Source organism: Salmo salar, chromosome ssa10 (assembly GCF_905237065.1).
Source record: "Salmo salar chromosome ssa10, Ssal_v3.1, whole genome shotgun sequence".
NCBI lineage: Eukaryota > Metazoa > Chordata > Actinopteri > Salmoniformes > Salmonidae > Salmo > Salmo salar.
Window position 1 is genome coordinate 39,313,756 of NC_059451.1, and position 26,036 is coordinate 39,339,791.

At 44.5% G+C, this 26,036-nt stretch overlaps 1 protein-coding gene across 2 annotated transcripts in view; it reads left to right on the plus strand.

Moving 5' to 3' along the window:
- The window catches only part of LOC106560380 (rho GTPase-activating protein 39), a 198,374-nt gene that overhangs the window by 139,756 nt on the left and 32,582 nt on the right, over positions 1–26,036 (plus strand). For both annotated transcript variants that reach the window (XM_014123252.2, XM_014123253.2), the window contains exons 2-5: positions 9,012–9,443; positions 21,243–21,612; positions 22,018–22,284; positions 22,451–23,215. In XM_014123252.2, coding sequence (XP_013978727.1) covers positions 9,012–9,443; positions 21,243–21,612; positions 22,018–22,284; positions 22,451–23,215 — 1,834 coding nt within the window. The remainder of the gene's footprint in view (positions 1–9,011; positions 9,444–21,242; positions 21,613–22,017; positions 22,285–22,450; positions 23,216–26,036) is intronic.

The following is a 26,036-nucleotide window of genomic DNA, read 5'->3' on the forward strand; positions in this document are numbered from 1 at the left end:
GCAAAAGCTAAATTGTCGCAAGGGAACTTTTATTTATTTATTTTATTTAACCCGGGTAGCAAAGATTATAGCAAACACCACTGAAACTGAATTGGTGCTCGCTAGCTTTGCAAATTCAGCTATTGTTGGAAGCCAGCCAATATGAAACAAACTATTAAAATTACAAAAGGTTGCAGCATATGTTGTGTAAATGGTGAACTCATACAGCTGTCAACTCTTGTCATTTTAATCCGTTTCACATTTGCTAGCTACCTTTTAGATCGAAGCCCAAATAGAATGATAAAAGATAAGATGATACAAGCCCATCTCCTACTGTAAATAGCCTACACACTGTGTGTGTGTGTAGCCAGCCAGCCAGGTAGAAAAATGGCAGAAAAATAAAAGACGGACATCAGAGTATTTTTCAGTACACCAAAACGCAAAGTAAGAACCCTAGTAGCCTAATATCTCAAAGACTAGTTGATAAAATGTTCATAAGAAAGAAATGAAATTCTAATTAGATTAGGCAACAGATGGCACACAGACAGCAGAGTTGGGGACAGATATGCAGGGACAGACTGGCAGAGACAGGGAGTCTCAGGTAAGTTTGTTGAGTCTTTGGCAACATTATGAAAGGTTCTCCATTTTTTTTACTTGTAAAATAGCAACATAATTGGAAAATGCCATGGATACCCCCACTCTCAACTTAAACTGGTGACTGAACTAAGATTTGTTAAAGGCAATGGTATTGCTGTTGTGAGTAGTTGTGTAGTTTTGGGTACCGGTAGTTAGGAGTACGGCAAACACCTTATTTCTTTGGTTCCTCAATATACATTTACCATATTACAATGTAGGCTATGTGTTACAGCACTACTTTTGGTGTCCCCCTCAGGAATTGCTCTTGAGAAAATTTCATGTAATTGTCCCCCCCAAAGTTGATATCAGATTTTCGCCCCTGAGGGCTGCTACTTCCACAAGTAATGTTGTTTTTGTTCGATATAATCCATATTTATGTCCAAATACCTCCGTTTTGTTCGTGCGTACAGAGCACTATCCAAAGGCATAACGCGGTACCAGAGAAGAAAAGTCAAAATGTTCCATTACCGTTCTTAGAAGCATGTCAAACGCTGTTTAAAATCAATCTTTATTGTATTTTTAACGTAAAATTGCGATAATATTCCAACCGGACAATAGCATATTCATTCAAGAAGAAAAAGAAGGAACGGCACGCTTGAGGGATCGCGCATATCCAATCTCTTTGTCCCCAGGCAGTCCACTGATTGACTGAGCTACTATGCTCTGCCCAGTGACAGGAGAATGCTGAAAGAACTTTCTGAAGGCTGTTGACAGCCAATGGAAGCCTTAGGAAGTGCAACGTGACCCCACAGACACTGTAGTTTCGATAGAGAATCAAAAGAAGAACTACAATTCTCAGACTTTCCACTTCCTGCTTGGATTTTTCTCAGGTTTTTGCCTGCCATATGAGTTCTGTTATACTCACAGACACCATTCAAACAGTTTTAGAAACTTCAGAGTGTTTTCTATCCAAATCTACTAATACTATGCATATTCTAGTTTCTGCGCCAGAGTAGTAACCAGTTTAATTTGGGCACGCTTTTCATCTGAAATCGAAAATACTGCCCCCTATACCTTGACAGGTTAACTGCCTTGTTCAGGGGTAGAACAACAGATTTTTAGCTTGTCAGCTCAGGGATTAGATCTAGCAACCTTTCGGTTTCTGGCCCAACACTCTAACCACTAGGCTACCTGCCACCCCACCACTGAAGCCACCGGCAGGCTGTCCCTTTCTTGACGTTAAAGCTGCAAGGTGTTGTTGGTACATGCGTTTTTGATAAATGTAATTCAAATTGCGAAAACAAAAGTGTATAAAACATTTTTTTATTAAACTTTTGCATAAAGACAGAATGGAATTCAACAATATTCAAACATGTATTGAACTTAGTAGGGAATCAACTAAATGTATTAAAAATGTATTAATACGTTTATCATGACACATGAACAGAATGCGTCAGTGATTCGTATTTCCTGCAACTTTCTGAAGAGGCAACGAGAATGCCCGTGTCAATGTGCAGCCAGTAGCGATGATGCTAAGCATTGTTGTGGACGTAGAACATCCAATTTAGTTGTTGAAAAAGTTGGATTTATTATTGAAAACAGAAAAAAATGGAAAACGGACAAAACAAAACGGACAAAACGTAATCAGGCAGAAAATACAACTGATTTTATAGGGCCTGTCATGCCAAATAATGTCCCCCGGCCAAAAAGTGTCCCAATGGGATTTGATAAACTATTAGCGTCTGTTGCAACGGTGTGATGACCTAATGATTAGAATTTTGGAGATCATTACACCTTAAATTACGTTCTTTTCATCATCGCTATGCAAACAAGGCTGATTTCGGCAACAATTTTGCTGTTTAAACAAGTTTTGTTTAGCAAATAAAATGAAAACATTACTTCAAACTACTTTTGGGTACCTTGTTAACATTACAACATGAAATCCATGTCTTAAACGTTGCTACGTTTTGGAAATGGCAAATAAAACGTGTAATCTACTTGACACATTAAAGTTACTTACCTTACAGATCAGGAAGTCAGATAATTTCCACTCCATTCATATGCAAATCCATTTGATTCATACACTGGCTTGTCTGGCTGTCATGTTTTCATTTGAACCTGAAATAACATCATTTCAGTAGTCCACTAATATGATTCATTTTTTTCTAACTCACATAGCTCATTAGTACACCCTTGTGGTTGAATATATATGTATCTATTGTTGGTCCTAGGATACAAAAATGTATAATGTGGAACAAATAAATACCATTAAAGGAAACCTTACAACTTACAACAATGAACACCTTGTGAAACATATTTTGTACACTCACATGGCAATCATAGACTAAAATAGTGAATTCTGGTGTGTGGAATATAGAGGAGGTGGTTGCTGTGTGGGTGGGAGGTTCTGCCTGTCACTTGTTCTCAACAGGCAGCCAGTCTCAGAAGGGGGACTTGAAGAGGGAGACTGCAAAGTCCAGGTACTGCTGCTCTCTTTGTTCTGAGTGTTTGCAGTGCTAGTGTTTTTAGTTCATCTGTGTATCTCACATATTATGTGCCCAATATGATAGAGCAACACAACTTTCTTAGTAGATAATGACAACATGACAATAACAGTAGCTGTAGATGATGTAATGAAAAGTTGGAGGGTGGTTGGTAATGGAGGACGTCTGGGTGTTGTGCAGAACCCCTAGGTCCTGGAGAACAGGAGCAGATATAAGGGAACGGGGTAGGAGACAGAGACGTAAACAAGCAAACACACAGGTTACACTTTACTGTGAGAAATGTTGATGGATTAGTGCAGTGTTATAAATGGGAGATATGTACTTTTCAACACTTTTGGAAGGCATAGCCTACCTCAAGCTGGTCCCCCTCCGACTCAGAGCACAGAGAATCAGACTGATCCAAACTCACTGGTTCTGGTGGATGGGATACCTCCTGGGGGGCTTGGACAGTCGATGGTCCTAAAGTCATTTGGAGAGATGGTTGTAGGGCGTCAGTGCTTTCAGTGGTCGACCGTCCAACTGCTCCATCTGGAGAAGATTGTTGGCTTCCACCGAGGTAACCATAGGAAGACAGAGAAAAATATCAGTGTAGGGAAATTAAAACTAGCTTCAGGTTATTTTGTGTTCAAATGCAAAAATGTATTATATGAGATTTTTTTATATTCACCTTAACAGATGGTGACCCCAGCTAGGTGACCCGGATGTCGTAGCACATGGCCGCCTTCTCCTGCACCTTGTCCATGTTCAGTCTCAGCTTGATTGAAAACAGGAATAAATGCAATTATATTTCATATTACAAATACATTTCTTACATATCTGTTGGAGGGCCAGAAAATAAATGAACAGCGGACAAACATTTTTAGCTGGTCAAAAACCTCCACATCCTTCTCAGTCCAAGGCTGAAGGTGTTCCTCGAAGGCGTTCTGATCTGGTTCCACAACTTCCACCACATCAGGTGTTATACAAAAATAGCAATAGACAAACAAAAACACTAAGTCAATTATGGGTGAAGTGTGGGTTGAAGATGTCCATCATCCCCTTTATATAAAATAGAAAATATTGGCTCATAATAATGTCTGGAATGGAGTCAATGGAATGTTACAGTGTCAACCACATGGAAATCACGTGTTTGATACCATTCCATTTACTCCATTCCAGACATTATTATGAGCCATCCTCCACTCAGCAGCCTCCACTGAACAATCTTTTCTTATATAAAGACAAATATATGGTAAAGAAAGAGTGTTCGCTTTCCAGTCTTTTCGGTCCTCTAAAGCAGCAGGTAGTCAGCAGGTTGTCACCGTCAAAAATACCATCCTTGGAGAGCAAACGTGAGGTAATAATATAATAATATGGTGCGGACTGAGCAAGCGCTTATGAGGTGAAATAATAGTAGAACTGCCCGCGTCCTCCTTCCTTCACAACTGCTACGAGGTAAAATAGAGCCAAGCTAGAACTCATCGAATCCCATTGTGACGCAGGGGGGGACACTTTTTGGCAGTGGGACATTATTTGGCATGGCAGGCCCTATACTTAGCTGTCTGTCTGTCTGTCTGTCTTTTTGCCCTGTCTTTGTTCACAAACCTCTTCGTCCACAAACCTCAAACCTATTCTTTCTTTCTATCTCTCTCTTCCTCCTTTCTTCTCTCTCTATCTCTCTGTGTGTCATGTTGTTACTGTATTCCTGCTGCATTCCATCTGTCAGAGATCAGGCCGGTTATCAAAGGTGTGTGTGTGTGTGCGTGCGTGCGTGCGTGCGTGTATGTGTGGGTATGAGTATGTGTGTGTGAGTAATCTCAGCACTTTCCATCTTAGTAATGGCTTCCCTGTGGGAGTCAATGTGACAGCTGCAGTAAAAATGCTGGTCCTACTGCTGGGAATGGCTATGATGCTAACCTGCAGCCCTTTGCAGACCAGGCTCAGTAGGCTGTAATGAACTACACTGCTGGGAATAGGAGGATAATGCTACCATGCTAACCTGGAGCCCTGTGCTGTACAAGCAATAGATTATTTAGTAATAGCAGTTCTCCAATTTCAAATACTTTCTTTCTACTTGCTCCTCCTGATATAAGTGTACTTACAACTGTCCCAAACAGTAACATTTATCAGGAGTTGACTATAGTATGACTAGTATATTTAGCACATATTACTCTATGTCCAATTTCTAACCAAGGTTGTATTGTATGTAACTGTGCTGAGTGTGCTGAGTCACCTTGTCCAACAGGCTGTGATGTGTTGGGCTCATACAGCATAACATAGAGGAGTGGTACTGCTGTTGTGATGAGAGCTGGATATACTGGAGCAGCCTAGCAGCCATCTGATGTCACACACACACCTGTACTCAGAGGCTCTGTGGCTGGGATGGGGAGTGGCTGTGTGTGTGTGTGTGTGTGTGTGTGTGTGTGTGTGTGTGTGTGTGTGTGTGTGTGTGTGTGTGTGTGTGTGTGTGTGTGTGTGTGTGTGTGTGTGTGTGTGTGTGTGTGTGTGTGGAGACAGACTAAGCTGTGATGGATAGGGTATTTAATGATGAGGAGGGCTGTAGAGGGCCTCGGAGTGATGTCTCCATCATCCATTATACTCCTACAGCTACAGCAGCATGGGACCCTGGGTAGGCAGAGAGAGAGAGAGGGGGGGGGGTGAAAGGATGAGAGAGGGAGAGAGAGAGAAAAGGTATGTGTCTTTGTATTTGAGAAATACACACACACACACCCAGAAACCGTGGTGAGCAGCTCTTTGCAGCGCCCAGCCCAGGTCACATCAGCACCATTATCCCAGAAACCCTGGACCCATTCCAATTCACAAACCGCCCCAACAGGTCCACAGATGACGCAATCTCAATCTCACCCCACACTGCCCTTTCCAAACTGGACCAAAGGAACACCTATGTGAGAATGCTATTCATTGACTACAGCTCAGCGTTCAACACCATAGAGCCCACGAAGCTCATCAATAAGCTAAGAACTCTGGGACTAAACACCTCCCTCTGCAACTGGATCCTGGACCTCCTGACAGGCCGCCCCCAGGTGGTAAGAGTAGGAAACAACATGTCTGCCACGCTGATCCTTAACACTGGGCCCCCAGGTGTGCGTGCTTATTCCCCTCCTGTATTCCCTGTTCACCCACAACTGCGTGGCCAAACACGACTCCAACACCATCATTAAGTTTGCTGACGACACAACAGTGGTAGGTCTGATCAACGATGAGACAGCCTATAGGGAGGAGGTCAGAGAACTGGCAGTGTGGTGCCAGGACAACAACCTCTTCCTGAATGTGAGCAAGACAAAGGAGCTGATCGTGGACTACAGGAAAAGGCGGACCAAACAGACCCCCATTAACATCGACGGGGCTGTAGTGGAGCGGGTCGAGAGTTTCAAGTTCCTTGGTGTCCACATCACCAACAAACTATCATGATCCAAACACACCAAGACAGTCATGAAGAGGGCACGACAACACCTTTCCCCCTCAGAAGACTGAAAAGATTTGGCATGGGTCCCCAGATCCTCAAAAAAGGTCTATAGCTGCACCATCGAGAGCATCCTGACCAGTTGCATCACTGCCTGGTATGGCAACTGCTCGGCATCTGACCGTAAAAATCTAATCAAAATCAAATTTTATTGGTCACATACACATGGTTAGCAGATGTTAATGTGAGTGTAGCGAAATGCTTGTGCTTCTAGTTCCGACCGTGCAGTAATATCTAAAAAGTAATCTAACAATTTCACAACAACTACCTTATACACACAAGTGTAATGGAATGATTAAGAATATGTACATATAAATATATGGATGAGCGATGGCCGAACGGCATCGGCAAGATGCAGTAGATGGTATAGAGTACAGTATATACATATGAGACGAGTAATGTAGGGTATGTAAACATTATATAAAGTGGTATTGTTTAAAGTGACTAGTGATACATTTATTACATCCAATTATGAATTATTAAAGTGGCTAGAGATTGAATCTGTATGTTGGCAGCAGCCACTCAATGTTAGTGATGGCTGTTTAACAGTCTGATGGCCTTGAGATAGAAGCTGTTTTTCGGTCTCTCGGTCCCAGCTTTGATGCACCTGTACTGACCTCGCCTTCTGGATGATAGCAGGCTGAACAGGGAGTGGCTCGGGTGGTTGCTGTCCTTGATGATCTTTTTGGCCTTCCTGTGACATTGGGTGGTGTAGGTGTCCTGGGGGGTAGGTAGTTTGCCCCTGGTGATGCGTTGTACAGACCGCACCCCCCTCTGGAGAGCCTTGTGGTTGAGGGCGGTGCAGTTGCCGTACCAGGCGGTGATACAGCCCGACAGGATGCTCTCGACTGTGCATCTGTAAAAGTTTGTGAGTGGTTTTGGTGACAAGCCAAATTTCTTCAGCCTCCTGAGGCCTTCTTCACCACACTGTCTGTGTGGGTGGACCATTTCAGTTTGTCTGTGATGTGTACGCCGAAGAACTTAAAACTTTCCACCTTCTCCACTACTGTCCCGTCGATGTGGATAGGGGGGGTGCTCCCTCTACTGTTTCCTGAAGTCCACGATCATCTCCTTTGTTTTGTTGACACTGATTGTGAGGTTATTTTCCTGACACCACACTCCGAGGGCCCTCATCTCCTCCCTGTAGGCCGTCTCATCGTTGTTGGTAATCAAGGCTATCACTGTTGTGTCGTCTGCAAACTTGATGATTGAGTTGGAGGCGTGCATGGCCACGTAGTCGTGGGTGAACAGGGAGTACAGGAGAGGGCTGAGAACACACCCTTGTGGGGCCCCAGTGTTGAGGATCAGCGGGGTGGAGATGTTGTTACCTACCCTCACCAACTGGGGGCGGCCAGTCAGAAAGTCCAGGACCCAGTTGCACAGGGCAGGGTCGAGACCCAGGGTCTCGAGCTTAATGACGAGTTTGGAGGGTACTATGGTGTTAAATGCTGAGCTGTAATCAATGAACAGCATTCTTACATAGATAGTCCTCTTGTCCAAATGGGTTAGGGCAGTGTGCAGTGTGATTGCGTTGTCTGTGGACCTATTGGGGCGATAAGCAAATTGGAGTGGGTCTAGGGTGTCAGGTAGGGTGGCACTACAGAGGGTAGTGCATCACAGTACATCACTGGGACCAAGCTTCCTGGCGTCCAGGACCTATATACTAGGCGGTGTCAGAGGAAGGCCCAAAAAATTGTCTAAGACTCCAGCCACCCTAGTCATAGACTGTTCTCTCTGCTACCGGACGGTAAGCGGTACTGGAGTGCCAAGTCTAGGACCAAAAGGCTCCTTAACAGCTTCTACCCCCAAGCCATAAGACTGCTGAACAATTAATCAAATGGCCACCCAAACTTTTATATTGACACGCCCCCACTTTGTTTGTTTTTACACTGCTGCTACTCGCTGTTTATTATCTATGCATACTCACTTTACCCCTACCTACATGTACAAAATAATTTGACTAACCTGTACCCCCGCACATTGACTCGTACCGGTACCCTTTAGATATAGCCTCGTTATTTTTATTGTGTTACTTTTTATTTTTATTTTACACATTTTATTTTAGTTTATTTAGTAAATATTTTCTTAACTCTTTCTTGAACTGCACTGTTGGTTAAGGGCTTGTAAGTAAGCATTTCACGGTAAGGTCTACACCTGCTGTATTCGGAGCATGTGACAAATAACATGTGATTTGATTTGAGGTTGTCTGTGTGTTATGTGGTGTGGCCTGGATAATGCAGGTTGTTGTCCCATCTGACCCATGCAGCTGGCTTCCACAGGAGAGGATAGGAAGAGGCAGACTCACAGCTGCAGAGAAGCTCAAATCTCAAAGCCAAAGTCATGTTTGCAAAGAGGCTCATATAAGCTTTACACTATAGAATTAGGAATTAGAATAGAATAGTAATAACTTTCTGTGCCTTTATCATGTCATGATGCTATAGTACAGTAGTATTCATCTCTTGTCTATTCTCCTCTGTCCCCCTCTGCAGGTTGGAGTGGGTGGAGATCATAGAGCCGCGCACGCGGGAGCGCATGTATGCCAACCTCCTCACCGGAGAGTGTGTGTGGGACCCCCCTCAGGGGGTGCGTATTAAGAGGACAGGGGACAACCAGTGGTGGGAGCTGTTTGACCCCAACACCTCCCGCTTCTACTACTACAACGCTTCCACACAACGCACCGTCTGGCACCGACCTCAGGCCTGTGACATCATCCCCCTCGCCAAGCTACAGACGCTGAAGCAGCATACGGATGTTCCCTGCCCGGGAGGGGGAGGGACAGGGGGAGAAAGAGGGGGGCGGACGTCAGCTGATAACAGCCCGGGAAGGAGCAGTGCGGTCAGTAGAGAGGGGAGCACATCATCTTCACTGGACCAGGAACTGACCGCATCAGAGAAACAGGGGAACAGAGAGGAGGCAGACAGGTAACTGTAAACACTACACTGACCACAACCCTAACACTACCACAACACTAACCCTAAACACTGGACCAGGAACTGACCACATCAGAGAAACAGGGGAACAGAGAGGAGGCAGACAGGTAACAGTAAACACTACACTGACCACAACCCTAACACTACCACAACACTAACCCTAAACACTGGACCAGGAACTGACCACATCAGAGAAACAGGGGAACAGAGAGGAGGCAGACAGGTAACAGTAAACACTACACTTCCCCTGACCATGACCCGACCACAATCTTAACTCTAACTCGACCACAGAGAGGAGGCAGAGGGGTATCTAAGTCTTATACAGAACCATGACCACAACCACAAATCCTGTAGGTTCTCTGACGTTCTATTTGCCCATCTCTCTCTCGCTCTGTTTCTCTCACTCACTCTCCTCTTTCTCCCTCCCTCCCTAACAAGTCTGTCTTTTGCTCATTAGCTGTAATCTGCTGCAGTCTTCTATGATTGGTGAAATCGCTTGGCCGGGGTTACAGTGTCCTGTAAATGTGTTCTCTGCTCTTGTCTCTGCCAGAGCTGACAAACCATCTCTCCTCTCTCACACACACACACTTTCAGTGATTATGTCCCCTTAAGAGAGTTAGTGTTCAGTGGTTTTGTATGGTTTTCAGAGTTCATTAGTTTTTTTTCAATTGTTTAAGCACAATTTTGAAAACAGGGCCCGGTTTGTCAAAACACTACACACAATTAGCACAACCCTACACCAAAGTAGCACAACACTTCAGATCATTTGCAAAATGGAACACTTTTGTCAAAACTATACACGACTTCATAAAAACAATATTTTGTTACCATACGAAACACACACATTTCATATGACTTCAATCTTTTTGAACCAGTTACACACTGCTGTTGCTAACCTAAAACACTTTTAGCAAGTCTTATTGTCAGTGATTAGAGTACTGTAAATGAAGTACACAGAGAAAGTGCAACTATACAAACACTACACAAGACCAATGCTGCAGACTGAGGAAAATATCATTTATTTCTCTCCATATACCCAAATCAGTCAACATGGAGAATCACAACAAAACATGTCCCAGTTTTCATGCTACTACAGTAGTGTGCATAACACTGTTAGCTCAGCAAACAGACAAACGTAAAATACTGTATCTGTCACGTTCGTCGTAAAGATGGGACCAAGGCGCAGCGGGAATGTGAATACTCATCTTCTTTATTAAGATGAAAAACAAAAACAAACACTTAAACAAACCAACGACGAGAAAACAGTCCTGTGCGACATACACATGGAACAACTACCCACAAATCCCATGGAAAAAACACCCCTATTAAATAGGACCTTCAATTAGAGGCAACAAGGAACAGCTGCCTCCAATTGAAGGTCAACCCAATAAACTACACATAGAAATAGAAGACCTAGAAAGAACATAGAAATATACTAACATAGAACATACCCAACAAACCCCGAAACACATTAAACAAACACCCCCTGCCACGTCCTGACCAAATTACAATAACAAATAACCTCTTTACTGGTCAGGACGTGACAGTATCCAGTACAAGTTACAATTACAGTAAATAACAACAACAAACATAAAAAATAATCTGAAAAAAAAAAACGGACAATATTGTACAGAAAATACTACAGTAAACATACTATACATTATCGCTTTGCCTAGCTGGATCTGGCCAGAGAATTTCATCAACATCACAAACAATATCCTCATTAGCAAGACAACGCGGGAAGAACCGTCTTGAATGTCGAATCCATCCTTGCACAGCTGCGGCGTGGACTTGTGGTCACAGGCGTCCTCCATGGCCTGAATGAGGGGTACCTGAGCCTGGGGCTGGAGATCGTAAACCTTCCACCGCCATGCAGAGAAAAACTCTTCCATAGGGTTTAGAAACGGAGAGTATGGTGGAAGGTATAGTACTGTCAACTGTGGATGGTGTTGAAACCAGTCCCAGATGACAGTGTATTGCATCTGGTGTATTTCATTACCTGCTGTGACGATGTGGTGCAATCGGTCCAGAAATGCGAGAATGTGAGGTGTGTTGTAAGGGCCCATTTTGGCATGACGGAGGAGAACCCCATGCCGTGAAATGGCAGCGCAAAGGGTGATGTTACCCCCACGTTGCCCTGGGACATTGATTATAGCCCTGTGGCCAAAGATATTTCTGCCTCTCCTTCTTGCTTTTGTGAGGTTGAACCCTGCCTCATCAATATATATGAATTCATGCAGGATTTCCTCAGCATCCATCTGCAAAACTCCCTGAAATACAGTGAAAGACAAGATTGTGTCGTTCAGGATAGGTCTAGTATACAGTCAATGTAAAAAAGTAATGTGTGCAGTATGCAACATCACAGTGCTAAAGTGAACAATACAAACCTCCTCATACTCATGCCGCAGCCGTTTGACCCTCTCTGAATTCCGCTCAAAAGGCACTCGATAAAGTTGTTTCATTTGAACCTGATGTCTTTTCAGGATGCGTGCCAGTGTTGACTGAGACCTGATGGACATTATTGAAAATGGTATGGTCACCGATAATGTTGGCTTGTAGTTCTCTGAGCCTGATAGCATTATTGGCCAAAACCATGTTTATTATCTCTCTCTCTTGTTCTTGCGTGAATATGGGCCCCCTTCCTCCTTGTCGTTCCCGACCCTCAATCCTATGTAGAGAATAATACATGTAACTTACTGTACAATGTCACAGGAAGGGGTATCACAAGTGCTGATATGGTGCATACAATAAGTGGCTGATTACTGTAACTGTAGACAGATCTTTTACCTGTTTTCCTGTCGAAAAGTCCTTATGACAGATGCCACTGTATATCTGCTAAGATTTGGCTGAACTCTCAGTCCAGCCTCCCTCAGCGTCAATCCGTGGTTCACAACATGGTCCACTAGTGTTGCACGAATGTCATTTGATAAGTTTGGTCCTCTTCTTCTTTGTGCACGTTCTCCTCCTGCTTCAGGTCTTCCTCGACCTCTGGCTCGGCCTCTGCCTCTTCCTCTACCTCCTTCTCCTCCTCTGTGTACTCCTCCTCTCACCTTCACTCTTCTTCTGACTCCTTCCATTTTGGTTGAAGGCAGGTGAACCTACCTGCTGCATTTTTATAGTGCTTAAACCTGATTGGTGTGTCTACAATTTAGCAATCATGTGTTTGTGCACCTGATGGCTGTGTTTAACAGATTGGCTCATAGGTGTGGTCATTTGACAGTCAGTGCTTTGGAATTGCAAGGAAGTGACATCATGATATACTTCTGTGTCTGATGTATACAAGTGTGTTTAGTGTTTTGCAAATCACTGTGTGTAATGTTTTGCAAATAGTGTGAGGCTGACAATGTGCTTACAGTTGTGCAAATCTAGCCTTGTGTTTTGCTCCTTGAGTGTAAGGTTTTGCTAATTGTGGGAAAAGTTACATTTTAGTGTGTAAGCAATCGAAAAAACTGTAATGTCAGTGGTGTTGGGCAGTGTGTGGTCCAGTACTAGTTGTTCTCTAGGGTTTTTGTGATTCCAGGACATTAAAGAAAGGGACTGGTTTGCAGTGTTTTTGGTAAGGATATGGTGTAGCCATGGGAGTAGTCTAGAAAAAGTAGCCAGCCAGGGAGTTCTGGGCTGGGGGGGTCCAATGGGGCAATAGAACAAGCTCTATGTTTGTGGCCTCTGGTACAGTGCATTTGGAAAGTATTCAGACCCATAGATGTATTCCACATTTTGTGACGTTACAGCCTTATTCTAAATTTGATTACATTTTCCTCATCAATCTACACACAATAAATACCCCATAATGACAAAGCAAAAACAGGTTTTTAGAAATGTTTGCAAATGTATTACAAATAAAAACATAAGTATTCAGACCCTTTACTCAGTACTTTCTGGAAGCACCTTTGGCAGCGATTACAGCCTTGAGTCTTCTTGGGTATGACGCTACAAGCTTGGCACACCTGTATTTGGGGAGTTTCTCCCATTATTCTCTGCAGATCCTCTCAAGCTCTGTCAGGTTGGATGGGGAGCATCGCTGCACAGCTATTTTCAGGTCTCTCCAGCAATGTTGGATTGGGTTCAAGTCCGGGCTCTGGCTGGACCACTCAAGGACATTCAGAGACTCCTCCCATCTCCACAGAGGAACTCTGGAGCTCTGTAAGGGTGACCATCATGTTCTTGGTCACCTCCCTGACCAAGGCCCTTCTTCCCCGATTGCTCAGTTTGGCCGGGCAGACAGCTCTATGAAGAGTCTTGCTGGTTCCAAACTCCTTCCATTTAAGAATGATGGAGGCCACTATGTTCTTGGGGACCTTCAATGCTGCAGACATTTTTTGGTACCCTTCTCCAGATCTGTGCCTCGACACAATCCTGTCTCTGAGCTTAACGGACAATTCCTTCGACCTAATGGCTTGATTTTTGCTCTGACATGCACTGTTAACTGTGGGACCTTATATAGACAGGTGTGTGCCTTTCCAAATCATGTCCAACCAATTGAATTTACCACAAGTGGACTCCAATCAAGTTGTAGAAACATCTCAAGGATGATCAATAGAAACAGGATGCACCTGAGCTCAGTTTTGAGTCTCATAGCAAAGGGTCTGAATACTTATGTAAATAAGGTATTTCTAACAACCTGTTTTCACTTTGTCATTATGGGGTATTGTGTGTATATTGATAACAATTATTTTTTTTTTTAATACATTTTAGAAAAAGTCTGTAACGTAACAAAATGTGGAAAAGGGGAAGTGCTCTGAATACTTTCCGAATGCACTGTACATTCTAATCTAATGGCCACCCGGACTATGTGCATTGACCCCCCCTTTGTTTTTACACTGGTGCTACTCGCTGTTTATTATCTATGCATAGTCACTTCACCCCTACCTACATGTACAAATGACCTTGACTAACCTGTACCCCCGCACATTGACTCGGTACCCCCTGTATACAGCCTCGTTATTGTTATTTTGTGTATATATTGTGTATATATATATAAAAATAAATTGACTTTAGTTTATGTAGTACATGTTTTCTTAATCCTATTTTCTTAAAACTGCATTGTTGGTTCAGGGCTTGGAAGTAAGCATTTCACGGGAAGGTTGTATTCGGCACGTGACAAATAAAATTTAATTTGATTCCACCCAAAATACTCAGCAACATTATTAAATAATTTAACGACTTTACCTCCCAGATTTGGTGAAATTAGTTGTGGTATTGAATAGGAAGATATGAATTTACAATTAAAATGACAAAAAAAAATATGAATTCAGTGTGTTGTTAGTTGTTTGGGATATCATCTAGGCCTATATGATCAGGACTATTTTCTAAGTAAGAGAACCTTTTTTAACATTGAACCTGTCTTCTCTTGAGATTAAAGTCATATTTGCAGTTTTACTGCAAGATATGAATTGCCATAATGATGTTTGTTTTGCTGGGCAAAAAAAAAATGCTAATACTTTCATGGGGAGGGCCCCCAGACCCCCTGCCAGATTGTGCACCCACACTTTTTATACAAAGTCAGGCTCCCATGAATAGACCTACATGTATGAATGAAGAATGAAACAGGTTTTAAACATGGGCTTTGCTACACAGAAAGCAGCAGATTGACTACGCCATTGTCGACACTTTAATCAAATCAGTAGGCCTATATCAATATATTTAATAACACCATATAAGTATCATGACATTAGCTTTTATAACCATGGACAAATAATTATGTTGTATATTTTATGAATAGCAATGGGATATAGGAGATTGACTTTGTTCAGTACGTTCTACACCTTTTATGAACTAGTCAACACTTGCTGTTCGGTCGTCAATCAAATCACACTAAATAGCCTATGCGCCACAACTCCGTGGCCTATTAAACACACAAAATAAAATAATGTGCCACAAAACAATAATTAAGTGGATTTCAACTAATTGTTACCACTTACATGACATGGGATGTGTAAATTCACTCACAGGAGACAATGAAGAGGCATCATGCTCTCCCTCCTCTGTGAAAGGAAATTCGACTGCAGCCAACCCCAGCATACAAAAATAAAACAGATACTGAGAGGCGGGACAGACAGCAGACTGACAAACCAGCAGTTTCCCTGTCACCCCTCGCTTTGTGACTGGCAGGCGCCTGTCCTAGATCCCTAGAAGATGCATATTGTTAATTCTAGCGGGAGAAGGCTATACAGACTTTTCTGACTTGCGAATTTAAGCTTTTTTTGGGCTCCCGAGTGGCGCAGCGGTTTAAGGCACTGTAACGGTCGTCGTGTTGGATGGACCAAGGCGCAGCGGGTTGAGTGCTCATATTCACTTTATTAGAACACTTAAGAACAAAACAAGAACTACAAACCGAACGCCAATCAGTCATGCAGGCAACAAACAACCTCCCACAAAACCCCATGAAAACAAACTCCTAATTATAGGACCTTCAATCAGAAGCAATGATAACCAGCTGCTTCCAATTGAAGGTCCAACCCCAATAAACTAAACATAGAAATAGACTAGACTAGACAGAACATAGAAATACACTAACATAGAACAGTGCCCAAAAAACCCCGGAATACATAAATCAAACACCCCTCTACATACACACACAACCCGAACCATATAAAACAAATACCCCCAGCCACGTCCTGACCAAACTACAATAACAAATAACCCCTATACTGGTCAGGACGTGACAGGCACTGCATCTCAGTGCTAGAGGCATCACTACAGACACCTTGATTCGAAACCAGGCTGTATCACAACCGACCCTGATTGGGAGTCCCATAGGGCAGCGCACAATTGGCCCAGCGTCGTCCAGGTTTGACCGGTGTAGGCCGTCATTTTAAATAAGAATTTGTTCTTAACTGACTTCCTTAGTTAAATAAAGGTTAAAAAAAATATATATTTTTAAATATATGAGAAAAGCCTAGTTAAATTTTTTTTTTTTAAAGTAGACGGCTATTTATGGAAAACACTGTGGTTTGTCTCCAAGATGGATTGTGGGTATTGACCTTGAGGTCCACAGAAAAAGACAACGATTCCATTTAGTAACCGTGGAGAAAGAGAGCGAAAGCGAGAGAGAGAGAGAGAGAGAGAGAGAGAGAGAGATGAGGAGACGTTTGAAGGAAAGACAAAAAGAAGAGTGAATTTACTGAAGTAAAGATTGCCTTTGAGCCATCCTATTTCCCACTATGTCACTGTCTGCCCAGTAGTGTGTGTGTGTCAGGATTTCCATTAGCCGGTAATAGCCGGCTGTATTTGGAAATACCAGTAGATGTAAATACATTTGACCAGTCATGCTTATTGGTCTATAGGTTAATTTGCATAATTTTGGGGAATTAAATTGGTGTGTATGTATACAGATACAGAGTCTATGAGTGGAAAATCTGCCAGACAGCGCGAGAGCTGCTGCTACAGCTTCTCAAACAGCTCATTCGTTTCTGCTGGAGTGAAGCATGTGCTTTTATAAGCCCAATCATTGTGTAACAGTTCTAAATGCAATCACGTGTTAAAAACAGTTTTGATACCCACGATTAAAAAGAGCTACTATTTTTATTTCTCAACTGGTAATTGAAGCGTGCTTTCCATTCGCCATTCAAGTGCATATAGGCAACAGTAGGCAGGCTTCAGCGTGTCACACACCACTTTGCAATGAGCTAGAGGCCGTTTGCATTTTGAAAACTTAAAACATATACTTAATAGTTTGAAACCTGAACGTTTTACTACATATTATGAGGCATGTCTTACTTTGCTTCAAAGTAGCCTAGCCAAAATCCAACCAAACGTCCAGCTAATTATTTTATAAAGACTTCCATATTCTATTGAAACCAGTAGCCTATTTCTCTCATGTTCTATTGGTTTTCAAATCAACTTTATTTCATTGTTCAGTAGTCAAAGGCACAATCCTAGTCATTTTAGTAACCCATGCTAGTTGTTGCATCTTTAGATCTCCCTCTTTCAAAATCTCAAATGCATATTTTCATCTCGGTCACATGACTGTGTTTTCCCGCTAATTGCATTAATGGAACGAACATGCGAGCATAGCCTACTGCCTTGTGTGTATTGCTGCACTTGTAATGTGAAAAAGCAATAGTTTATCAACATTTTAAGCAAAAGGTTCTGATCTGTTGCATCAGACTCATTGTTCTTAACGTTATTTTTGATGTGTCCTAGGCCTACTGGTTGTATGAATCTGGGATCTATCGTCCCACAACTGTCCCAGAGTCTGTTTGGAATAGGCTGTTTCTTTCTCACACAGAAGGACAAGCTGACTAATAGAATAGGTCAACTTTTTTACTATGGGGGATAGTAGATTGACATAGGCTTGTGATTTTGCTGCTTGTTACTCATCTTGTTGGCTGAAGAAAAGTAAATGTAGACAGTTATTCTAATATCTTCAAAGTGTACATTGGAATTCAGTAAGAAGGATGCAAGCCGTTGCACCCTCAACTTGCATGTTCTGTGAAGATGAATTACCATAATCTAAATGGGATTTCTGTCATTCTGAGCACTGTGGTGGACGACCGAATCAGGTTACGCACCCAATGCATTAGTCTGGTAAATTTCTTAAATGTCATTTAAATAAAAATGCTGCCGGTCAAATGTCCATCTCCACAGTTTGCTAACAAAAACCCTGGTGTGTGTGTGTGTGTGTGTGTGTGTGTGTGTGTGTGTGTGTGTGTGTGTGTGTGTGTGTGTGTGTGTGTGTGTGTGTGTGTGTGTGTGTGTGTGTGTGTGTGTGTGTGTGTGTGTGTGTGTGTGTGTGTGTGTGTGTGTGTGTGTGCGCATGTGTACGTGTGTGCGCATGTGTACGTGTGTGTGTTTGTGTGCCAATGCATTGCCATCATCCTAAATATAAAGCCTTCTCTTTATTGAACCACACAGAAGGGTGGTTCATCCTCCTCCATCCCTCACAGAAATCACACAATGTCTTCTAGATGTTAATACATTTGTCTGTAACACTGTTTATGCAAAAACTGTTAGAGGATCATCATTAGGGAGATAGGGACAGACAGATGAGGTTGAGAACTGAGTGGCAGAGAGGAGTTTTCAAATCAAATCAAATCATATTGTCACATGCGCCGAATACAAAAGTGAAACGCTCACTTACAAGACCTTAACCAACAATGCAGTTTTAAGAAAAATACCTAAAGAAAAATAAGAAATAAAAGTAACAAATAATTGAAGAGCAGCAGTAAAATAACAGTAGCGAGGCTATATACAGGGGGAACCGGTACAGAGTCATTGTGCGGGGGCACCGGTTAGTTGAGGTTTTCTGCAGTGCTGCGGAGTTCAGTCTTCCTGAAGGTCCAGCATATTGATGAACAGATCCATAATGCATTGTATACACTCAGCCTAGTGTGTGTGTGTGTGTGTGTGTGTGTGTGTGTGTGTGTGTGTGTGTGTGTGTGTGTGTGTGTGTGTGTGTGTGTGTGTGTGTGTGTGTGTGTGTGTGTGTGTGTGTGTGTGTGTGTGTGTGTCAGATCCATAATGTATGTGGAGAAAGTCAGATCTCACAGCCATCTGGAGTTGATCTTCAGAAGCAGAGAAGCGACAGACTGCAGCTGTCAGCCCAACCTGCCTGCCCTCACCTGAACACATACACATCACACTCTCTCTTCTCCTTCTCCTGCTGGGTTTGTGCTCATACAGTACGTGTGTCTGATGTCCATCAAATGATGCAGGTGCTCCAAATTCCCCTTTGATTTGATGTCATTTTACGAGTTGGTTGGTGACAGGTTGGTTGATCACATTGATTGAGTTAATTCAATCGTTGCAGTGGCTAAAGCCACGCCCAGTCAATACACCTGGTGTTCAACCTTCCTAAGTTCTCCCATGTCACCCCACTCCTCCGCACACTCCACTGGCTTCCAGTCGAAGCTTGCATCATCTTCAAGACCCTGGTGCTTGCCTACGGAGCAGCAAGGGGAACTGCCCCTTCTTACCTTCAGGCTATGCTCAAACCCTACATCCCAACCAGAACACTCCATTCCGCCACCTCTGATCTCTTGGCCCTCCCCTACAGGAAGGCAGCTCCCACTCAGTCCAGTCAAAGCTCTTCTCTGTCCTGGCACCCCAATGGTGGAACAAGCTTCCCCATAAAATCAGGACAGCGGAGTACCTGCCCATCTTTCGAAAACACCTAAAACCCTACCTCTTTGAGGAGTACCTTAAATAACTCTCATGGTACTCCCCAGTGTGGAGGGAGAGATTCAGAGGAACATAATTCATTGATTGGATTTATCATTTAGAGAGGTGAGGAGTGATATATGCCAATTAAGAATGAGGGGGATGATTAGGTGGCCATGATGGAATGGGGCCAGGTTGGGAACTTAGCCATGACACCCCTACTTTTTATAATAAGGTGCCATGGGATTTTTTATGACCACAGAGAGTCATGCCATCCATTTAACGTCCCATCCGAAAGACGAAACCGCTTCGCAGGGGAATGTCCCATTCACTGCTCTGGGGCATTGGGATCGCCTTAGACCAGAGTGCCCCCTACTGTCCCTCCAACACCACTTCCAGCAGCATCTGGTCTCCCATCCAGGGACCAACCAGGCTTAGCTTCAGAGACAAGTCAGCAGTGGGATGCAGGGTGTAAATTGATTTGAAGGTCAAATGTATAGGAATAATTTATAGCTAGGGAAAGGAGGAACAAATGTTCACTTTATACTGAGTTTCTAGGGAGAGAGGGAAAGAGAGAGAGATAGATATTTAAAGAGCTGGATGGAATGAGAGAAGACAGGCAAGGGAGTGACAGAGAGGCCAGGAGGGAGAATAAGAGATGACAGAGGAGATGTGGAGAGAGGGAGCGAGGGGGGAAAAAAGAGTAGAGGTGGTTTTGTATCTAATGGCTCCCTAGCACAGTGTGGTCTAACCCAACATACACAACCATGTAATCCTTAATCCTACCCCCTCAATACACACACACACACACACACACACACACACACACACACACACACACACACACACACACACACACACGCACGCACACGCACGCACGCGCACGCACACACACACACGCACACACACACACACATTCATTGGCCGCCCCAGTATTCAGCTGTGGCCTTGGGGATCAGAGCGTGGAACTATTGAAGCCGAGGGTGGCTAGTGCTGCAATCGATTTCACACCTTTTTCTCTCTCTCTTTCTTTGCCTTTCTCCTTCCCTCACTCCATCTCTATCTCTCTCCCCCTCTCTCCTAAAACTCATCATTTATATTTCTCTCACAGTTTCTCTCTGTTGTTGGGTGTTTACTGAAAAATACTCAGTATTGTGATACACAGTTCATATATTGCATTAAAACAATCCATAAGAATACAACAATATTTTATGAGAATACCATGATTAGGGTTAGGTGTAGCTTTCCTGCCAGGGTCCAGTTGTACCTGTCTCCTGAGCAGCAGGTCAGGACATTGCTGTCCTGTCTGCTGTGTGACTGACAGCAGCACCAGGTCAACTGTGTAGAACAATGGCTTCACACCCTGGTCCCAGATCTCTTTGTGCTGACTTGACAACTCCTATGGTCATTGTTACGCCACAGGAGTTGGAAAAAGAGCACAAGCAGATCGGGGACCAGGCTAGGGATTTCACTCCTGTCTCTGACTGTTCTGTTCTGTTCCAACCACTAACTCATATATGGGAAAGTTGAAATGCTATGCTGTCTGTGTTCAAACTTGGTCAGGATTTACTTTGGACACCACACACCAGTAACTGAACAGAATCACACCTGATAGCTCCTTTGTCCCCTGTGCCAAATACAATAACTAACTCTGTCTCTCACTCTACCTCTCTCTGCCTCCCCCCTCAGAACCTCTCCATTCAGATGGAACACAGGTACCAAGGAGAGGATGCTGATCAAGGTGACAGACAGAGAACCCAGCTTCCTCTCTCACCAGGGGAACGGTTACTCCCCCTGCGACCCCCCTACCCTCACCCCCGCACCTGGCACCGGCACCGCCTCCCGTACCCGCCGTTCCTCTGGAGGCTCCGCCCCCCCTGACACCGGCCCCGACGGCTCTCCAATCCTCTACGTCGACCGCCGCCAGTCGCCCTTCCTGAAACGGGCGGAGCTAGGGGGCGGAGGTACCGGGACACACCGTCGCCCCTCGGCCGACTCACAGCCCCCCTCCCCCCGCTACACCTACGAACCCCCCCTCTACGAGGAGCCCCCCTCGGAGGTACGACACTCCAACACAGTTACAGAAACACGTTCATAAAACATGTAAAAACACACCTCTTTCAGCTAACCTATGGTATGCTCTGTGATCTTTCAGCTAACCTATGGTATGCTCTGTGATCTTTCAGCTAACCTATGGTATGCTCTGTGATCTTTCAGCTAACCTATGGTATGCTCTGTGATCTTTCAGCTAACCTATGGTATGCTCTGTGATCTTTCAGCTAACCTATGGTATGCTCTGTGATTGACTCTGTTTTACTTGCCTCTTTGTGTCTTTCCCAGTGTCCCTGTGTGATCGGACATGTTATGATTGATTTTAATTGCTCTAGGATTTGATTGTCGCCTGTCTTTTCTATGTGCAGTTTCTACACTTTTTTGGGATACTTATTGTTTTTTATTATTCTAGTACCAGCCCCCGCCCATCTACGAAGAACCGCCCACGGACGTGATGCACCACCTGGGCTCTGACTCCTCCTTGCTGTATGGCACAGGGAAGTCCCCGGCCCGGGGAAAGCCCTCCTCGGCGACGCCCCTCTATCACTCTCCCAAACAGAGCCACTCCCCCTACGGCCAGCTGGTGCTGACCAGACAGAAGTGTCCAGAGAAGACCCAGAGTCTGGAGTACAGCCCTGCAGGGAAGGAGTATGTCAAACAGCTGGTCTACGTGGAACAGGTAGGTAGTCTAGAGGTTAGAGAGATGGGCCAGCCACCGGAGGGTTGCCGGCTCGAATCCCATGTCTGACAGTAGGACGGTAACTGGAGGGTTGCTGGCACCAGTTGGACATTCGTGTACATTATACAATAAAGTCATCTTCTTCCTCCTCCCCCTCCTCCAACAGTCCTCCTCCAGCCCACGTTGTAAGACAGCCGACCGGCTCCTTCACTACGGGACCTCCACGGCCACCCCATCCTCCATGGGGGGGTATGGGGGCTCCTACGGAGGCTCCTACACCCTCCAACACAGTCAGAGTCTGATACGGGACCCCCGGCTGCTGCTGGACTACGGGAGCGAGGAGGGGGGCGAGGGCGGAGGCCAGAGGTTGCTCTACGAGGACTCTATGTCCTGGAGCTCCAGTCAGCACCACTCCCTCTCCCTCTCTGGGTCTACAGGAGGAGGGGGCTTCTCGCCCGGGGGGAACCGCAAACGCAAGACCCGGAAACCCTCCCTGCCCCAGGAGCTGGGGAGGTGTGGAGGGGGGGGTGGTGTTGGGGCAGACTGGGAGGAGGGGCCGATGTCGGGGACCCTGTCGGAAGCGGTGATGAACCAGGCCAGGCTGGCGTGGGAGGCCCAGCAGGTGATGAAACAGAGGAGCAGTTGGGAATCAGCCCCGGGGGAAGGGGGCTCGGCCAGGGGCTCTAACCAGGGAGGAGGGTCTAAAGACGGGTACGAGAGCGATGGGGCGGTGCCCCTGCCCCTGCCAGGCCCAGTGGTGAGGGCATTTAGCGAGGACGAGGCGTTAACACAGAGCGACGGGCACCACGGGCATTACCACTGGAAACGCAGCACCTTCGACAGACTGGGCTTCCCTCAGGCACTGCTGGAGAAGAGCCTGTCTGTACAGACCAACCTGGCCTCGCCTGAACCCTTCCTACACCCCTCACAGGTATCCACACACTCACACACACACACACACACACACAGTCTGTCAGTGCAGTGCAGACTCTAGCTCTTATATTCTATGTCGCCGTGTGTGTGTGTGTGTGTGTGTGTGTGTGTGTGTGTGTGCACATGTGACTGTGTGACTGCGAACTCTAGCTCATCTTCTCTGTCACAGAGCCTCGCCCTAGCTGCCTTAGGTCCATGAATGTTTTATCATGTGCAGAATCAGATCATAATTTTAATGGGGTGAGATTGGTTTATGTAATACCAGGGGTTGGAACCAAAATTAATTTCCAATCGTTTCGTTCTGAACAAAATAATACATTTTTTCGTTCCGTTCCACTGTTCTGACCAGTAAATAAAGTTCTGAACTGGTTTGAACCAAAAAAATGTCCAGGTTTATATTGTTCCTTCTGTTCCTTTTTAAACCTCTGAAATTGTATTTTTTTTACATTTAGCTTGACATTAATTTACTTCACCAAGTATACAGTGTGGATAGAGCAGCTTGCTAGGGAGTGGGCAAGCTAAAGCTCAGTGGCACGTCCTGACCAGTGAGAAGGGTCATTTTGCCATAGTAGAATGGTCAGGGCGTGGCAGGGGGGTTGTTTTGTGTGTTTTGGGGTTTGTTTGTTTCTGGGGGAATGTGTTCTAGTTTGCATTTTCTATGTTTTGTTTTCCAGGTTTGGCCGAGTATGGTTTCCAATCAGAGGCAGGTGTCTTTTGTTGTCTCTGATTGGAAGCCATACTTAGGCAGCCTGTTTTCCTTTGGGTTTTGTGGGTGGTTGTTTTCCGTATTAGTCTGTGTACCTTACGGAACTGTTTGTCGTTTGGTTATTTTATTTATGTGTTCTCTCAAAATAAATGAAGGTGAGCACTATACATGCTGCGCCTTGGTCTAATCCTTCCAACGCTTGTGACACTCAGTGAGTTGTTTGAGTGATGGAATGACAAGTGTAGGGGGCGAGATACAACTGACATTTTGCGGGTGGGATGTGAGAGAGGGTGGAGGAGGAAGCTTGGCTTGAAGCGCTGGGCATCTTGTGTTGACATGCATGATCTGAATTAGGCCCACAGAATTATGCCTCCGGAGTGGCTTCTATGAAGGAACTGTGAATGTCTTTGAACGTCAGAGATTTAACATTAGACCAAAGCTTGGTAGCTAGCTAACAAGCTTGTGTGTGCAGAGCGGTATCAGAATTAAAAACACGTCTTGCCTTTTTGTAGTTAATAAATCCAATGTAAAATGTGATAACTAGTACACCTAACTGGCATTTAAAAAGTTAATCCATTCTTCTCTAATTAAAAATCACTCTCCCTATCTTCTGAATCACGCTTTTAATGTCAGTAGCCTACAGCTATGCTTTGGAGGGGGAGGGGCAGCTAGACTACACGCACACACACTGGCAAAGATTTTCAGCTGGCAGACAGAAGGCAGGCAGACAGAAGGCAGGCAGACACTGGATGAAGTTTCTGATTGAAAGACGGATGTCTTTGCATAGGCGCTTTGTTGCGTTTTTTGTGGGACCGGAGTGTAAAATAACATTATTAACCGGTTCCAATTCTTTTCAAATAACGGTTCTGTTCCGAAACAGTATAGATCACTTTCGTTCCCAGTTCTGATTCTGTTCCTTGAATATTAAAAATTTGTACAGTTTTCTGTTCTGTTCCCTAAACCGGTTCCAACCCCTGTGTAATATCCATACTGCTGCTATTGCACTTACCTACTGCCACCTAGACAGGGACTTACCTGGACACTCTGTACCAGATAGGCTACACACACACACACACACACACACATGCGTTATGTTCTTCTATCCTCGTGGGGACCCAAAACATTTTTCCATTCAAAAACCTATTTTTCCTAACCCCTAACCCTAGGTTCAGGGTGGGATGGAAAAATGTTTACCATAACCTTACAATAACCCAAATCCTAAACCTAACTCCTAACCCTAATTGTAACCCTAACCCTAAACCTAACCCCTAAGTTTAAAAATAGCCTTTGTCCCCATGTATTTCCTTGTTTTACTATCCTTGTGGGGACTTTTGTTGATTTTAGGTCCCCACAAGGGTAGAAAAACCAACACACACAACACGTACCATCACTTAGAATGAAGGCACAGATCACCGGACTACAGGACTGATCTAGACTCACTGTACCAGACAGGCCTACACTCACTTAGTCGCGAGCATGTACATACATTTACATTTTAGTCATTTAGCAGACGCTCTTATCCAGAGCAACTTACAGTAGTGAATGCATACATTTCATTTCATGCATTTTTTATACTGGCCCCCCTTGGGAATCGAACCCACAACCCTGGCGTTGCACACACCATGCTGGCATTGCAAACACCATGCTCTACCAACTGTGCCACAGGGAAGGCCACACACACGCACGCACGCACGCACGCACGCACACGCACAGAAAGGCATTGACACACCAGGCCATAAACAAAGACACACAGAGACACGTCACATGCTCCCACTGCTCCCACACCTCTCTGTGTGTGCTGCTGAATGTGTGAGACAGAGTGACAGCAGGACTTCTTTAAGGTGTGAAGAGAGATGGGAGCCATGCCAGAGAAGGTTGGGAGCCTGTGGAGGGAACTACAAGCCATATTTATTCTGCTTCATATGTGCAACCCTCCCTACAGTACCTCTTTTTCCCATCACTCCACCCCTCCAATTATCCATCCTTTCTCTAACTCGCTCCATCTCTCTCGCTCTCTCTCTCTCTCTCTCATTATATCTACCATCACATTGTAAGACACACACAAACACACCCACACACACACACATACACACACTTAACTTAGCCCTCACAT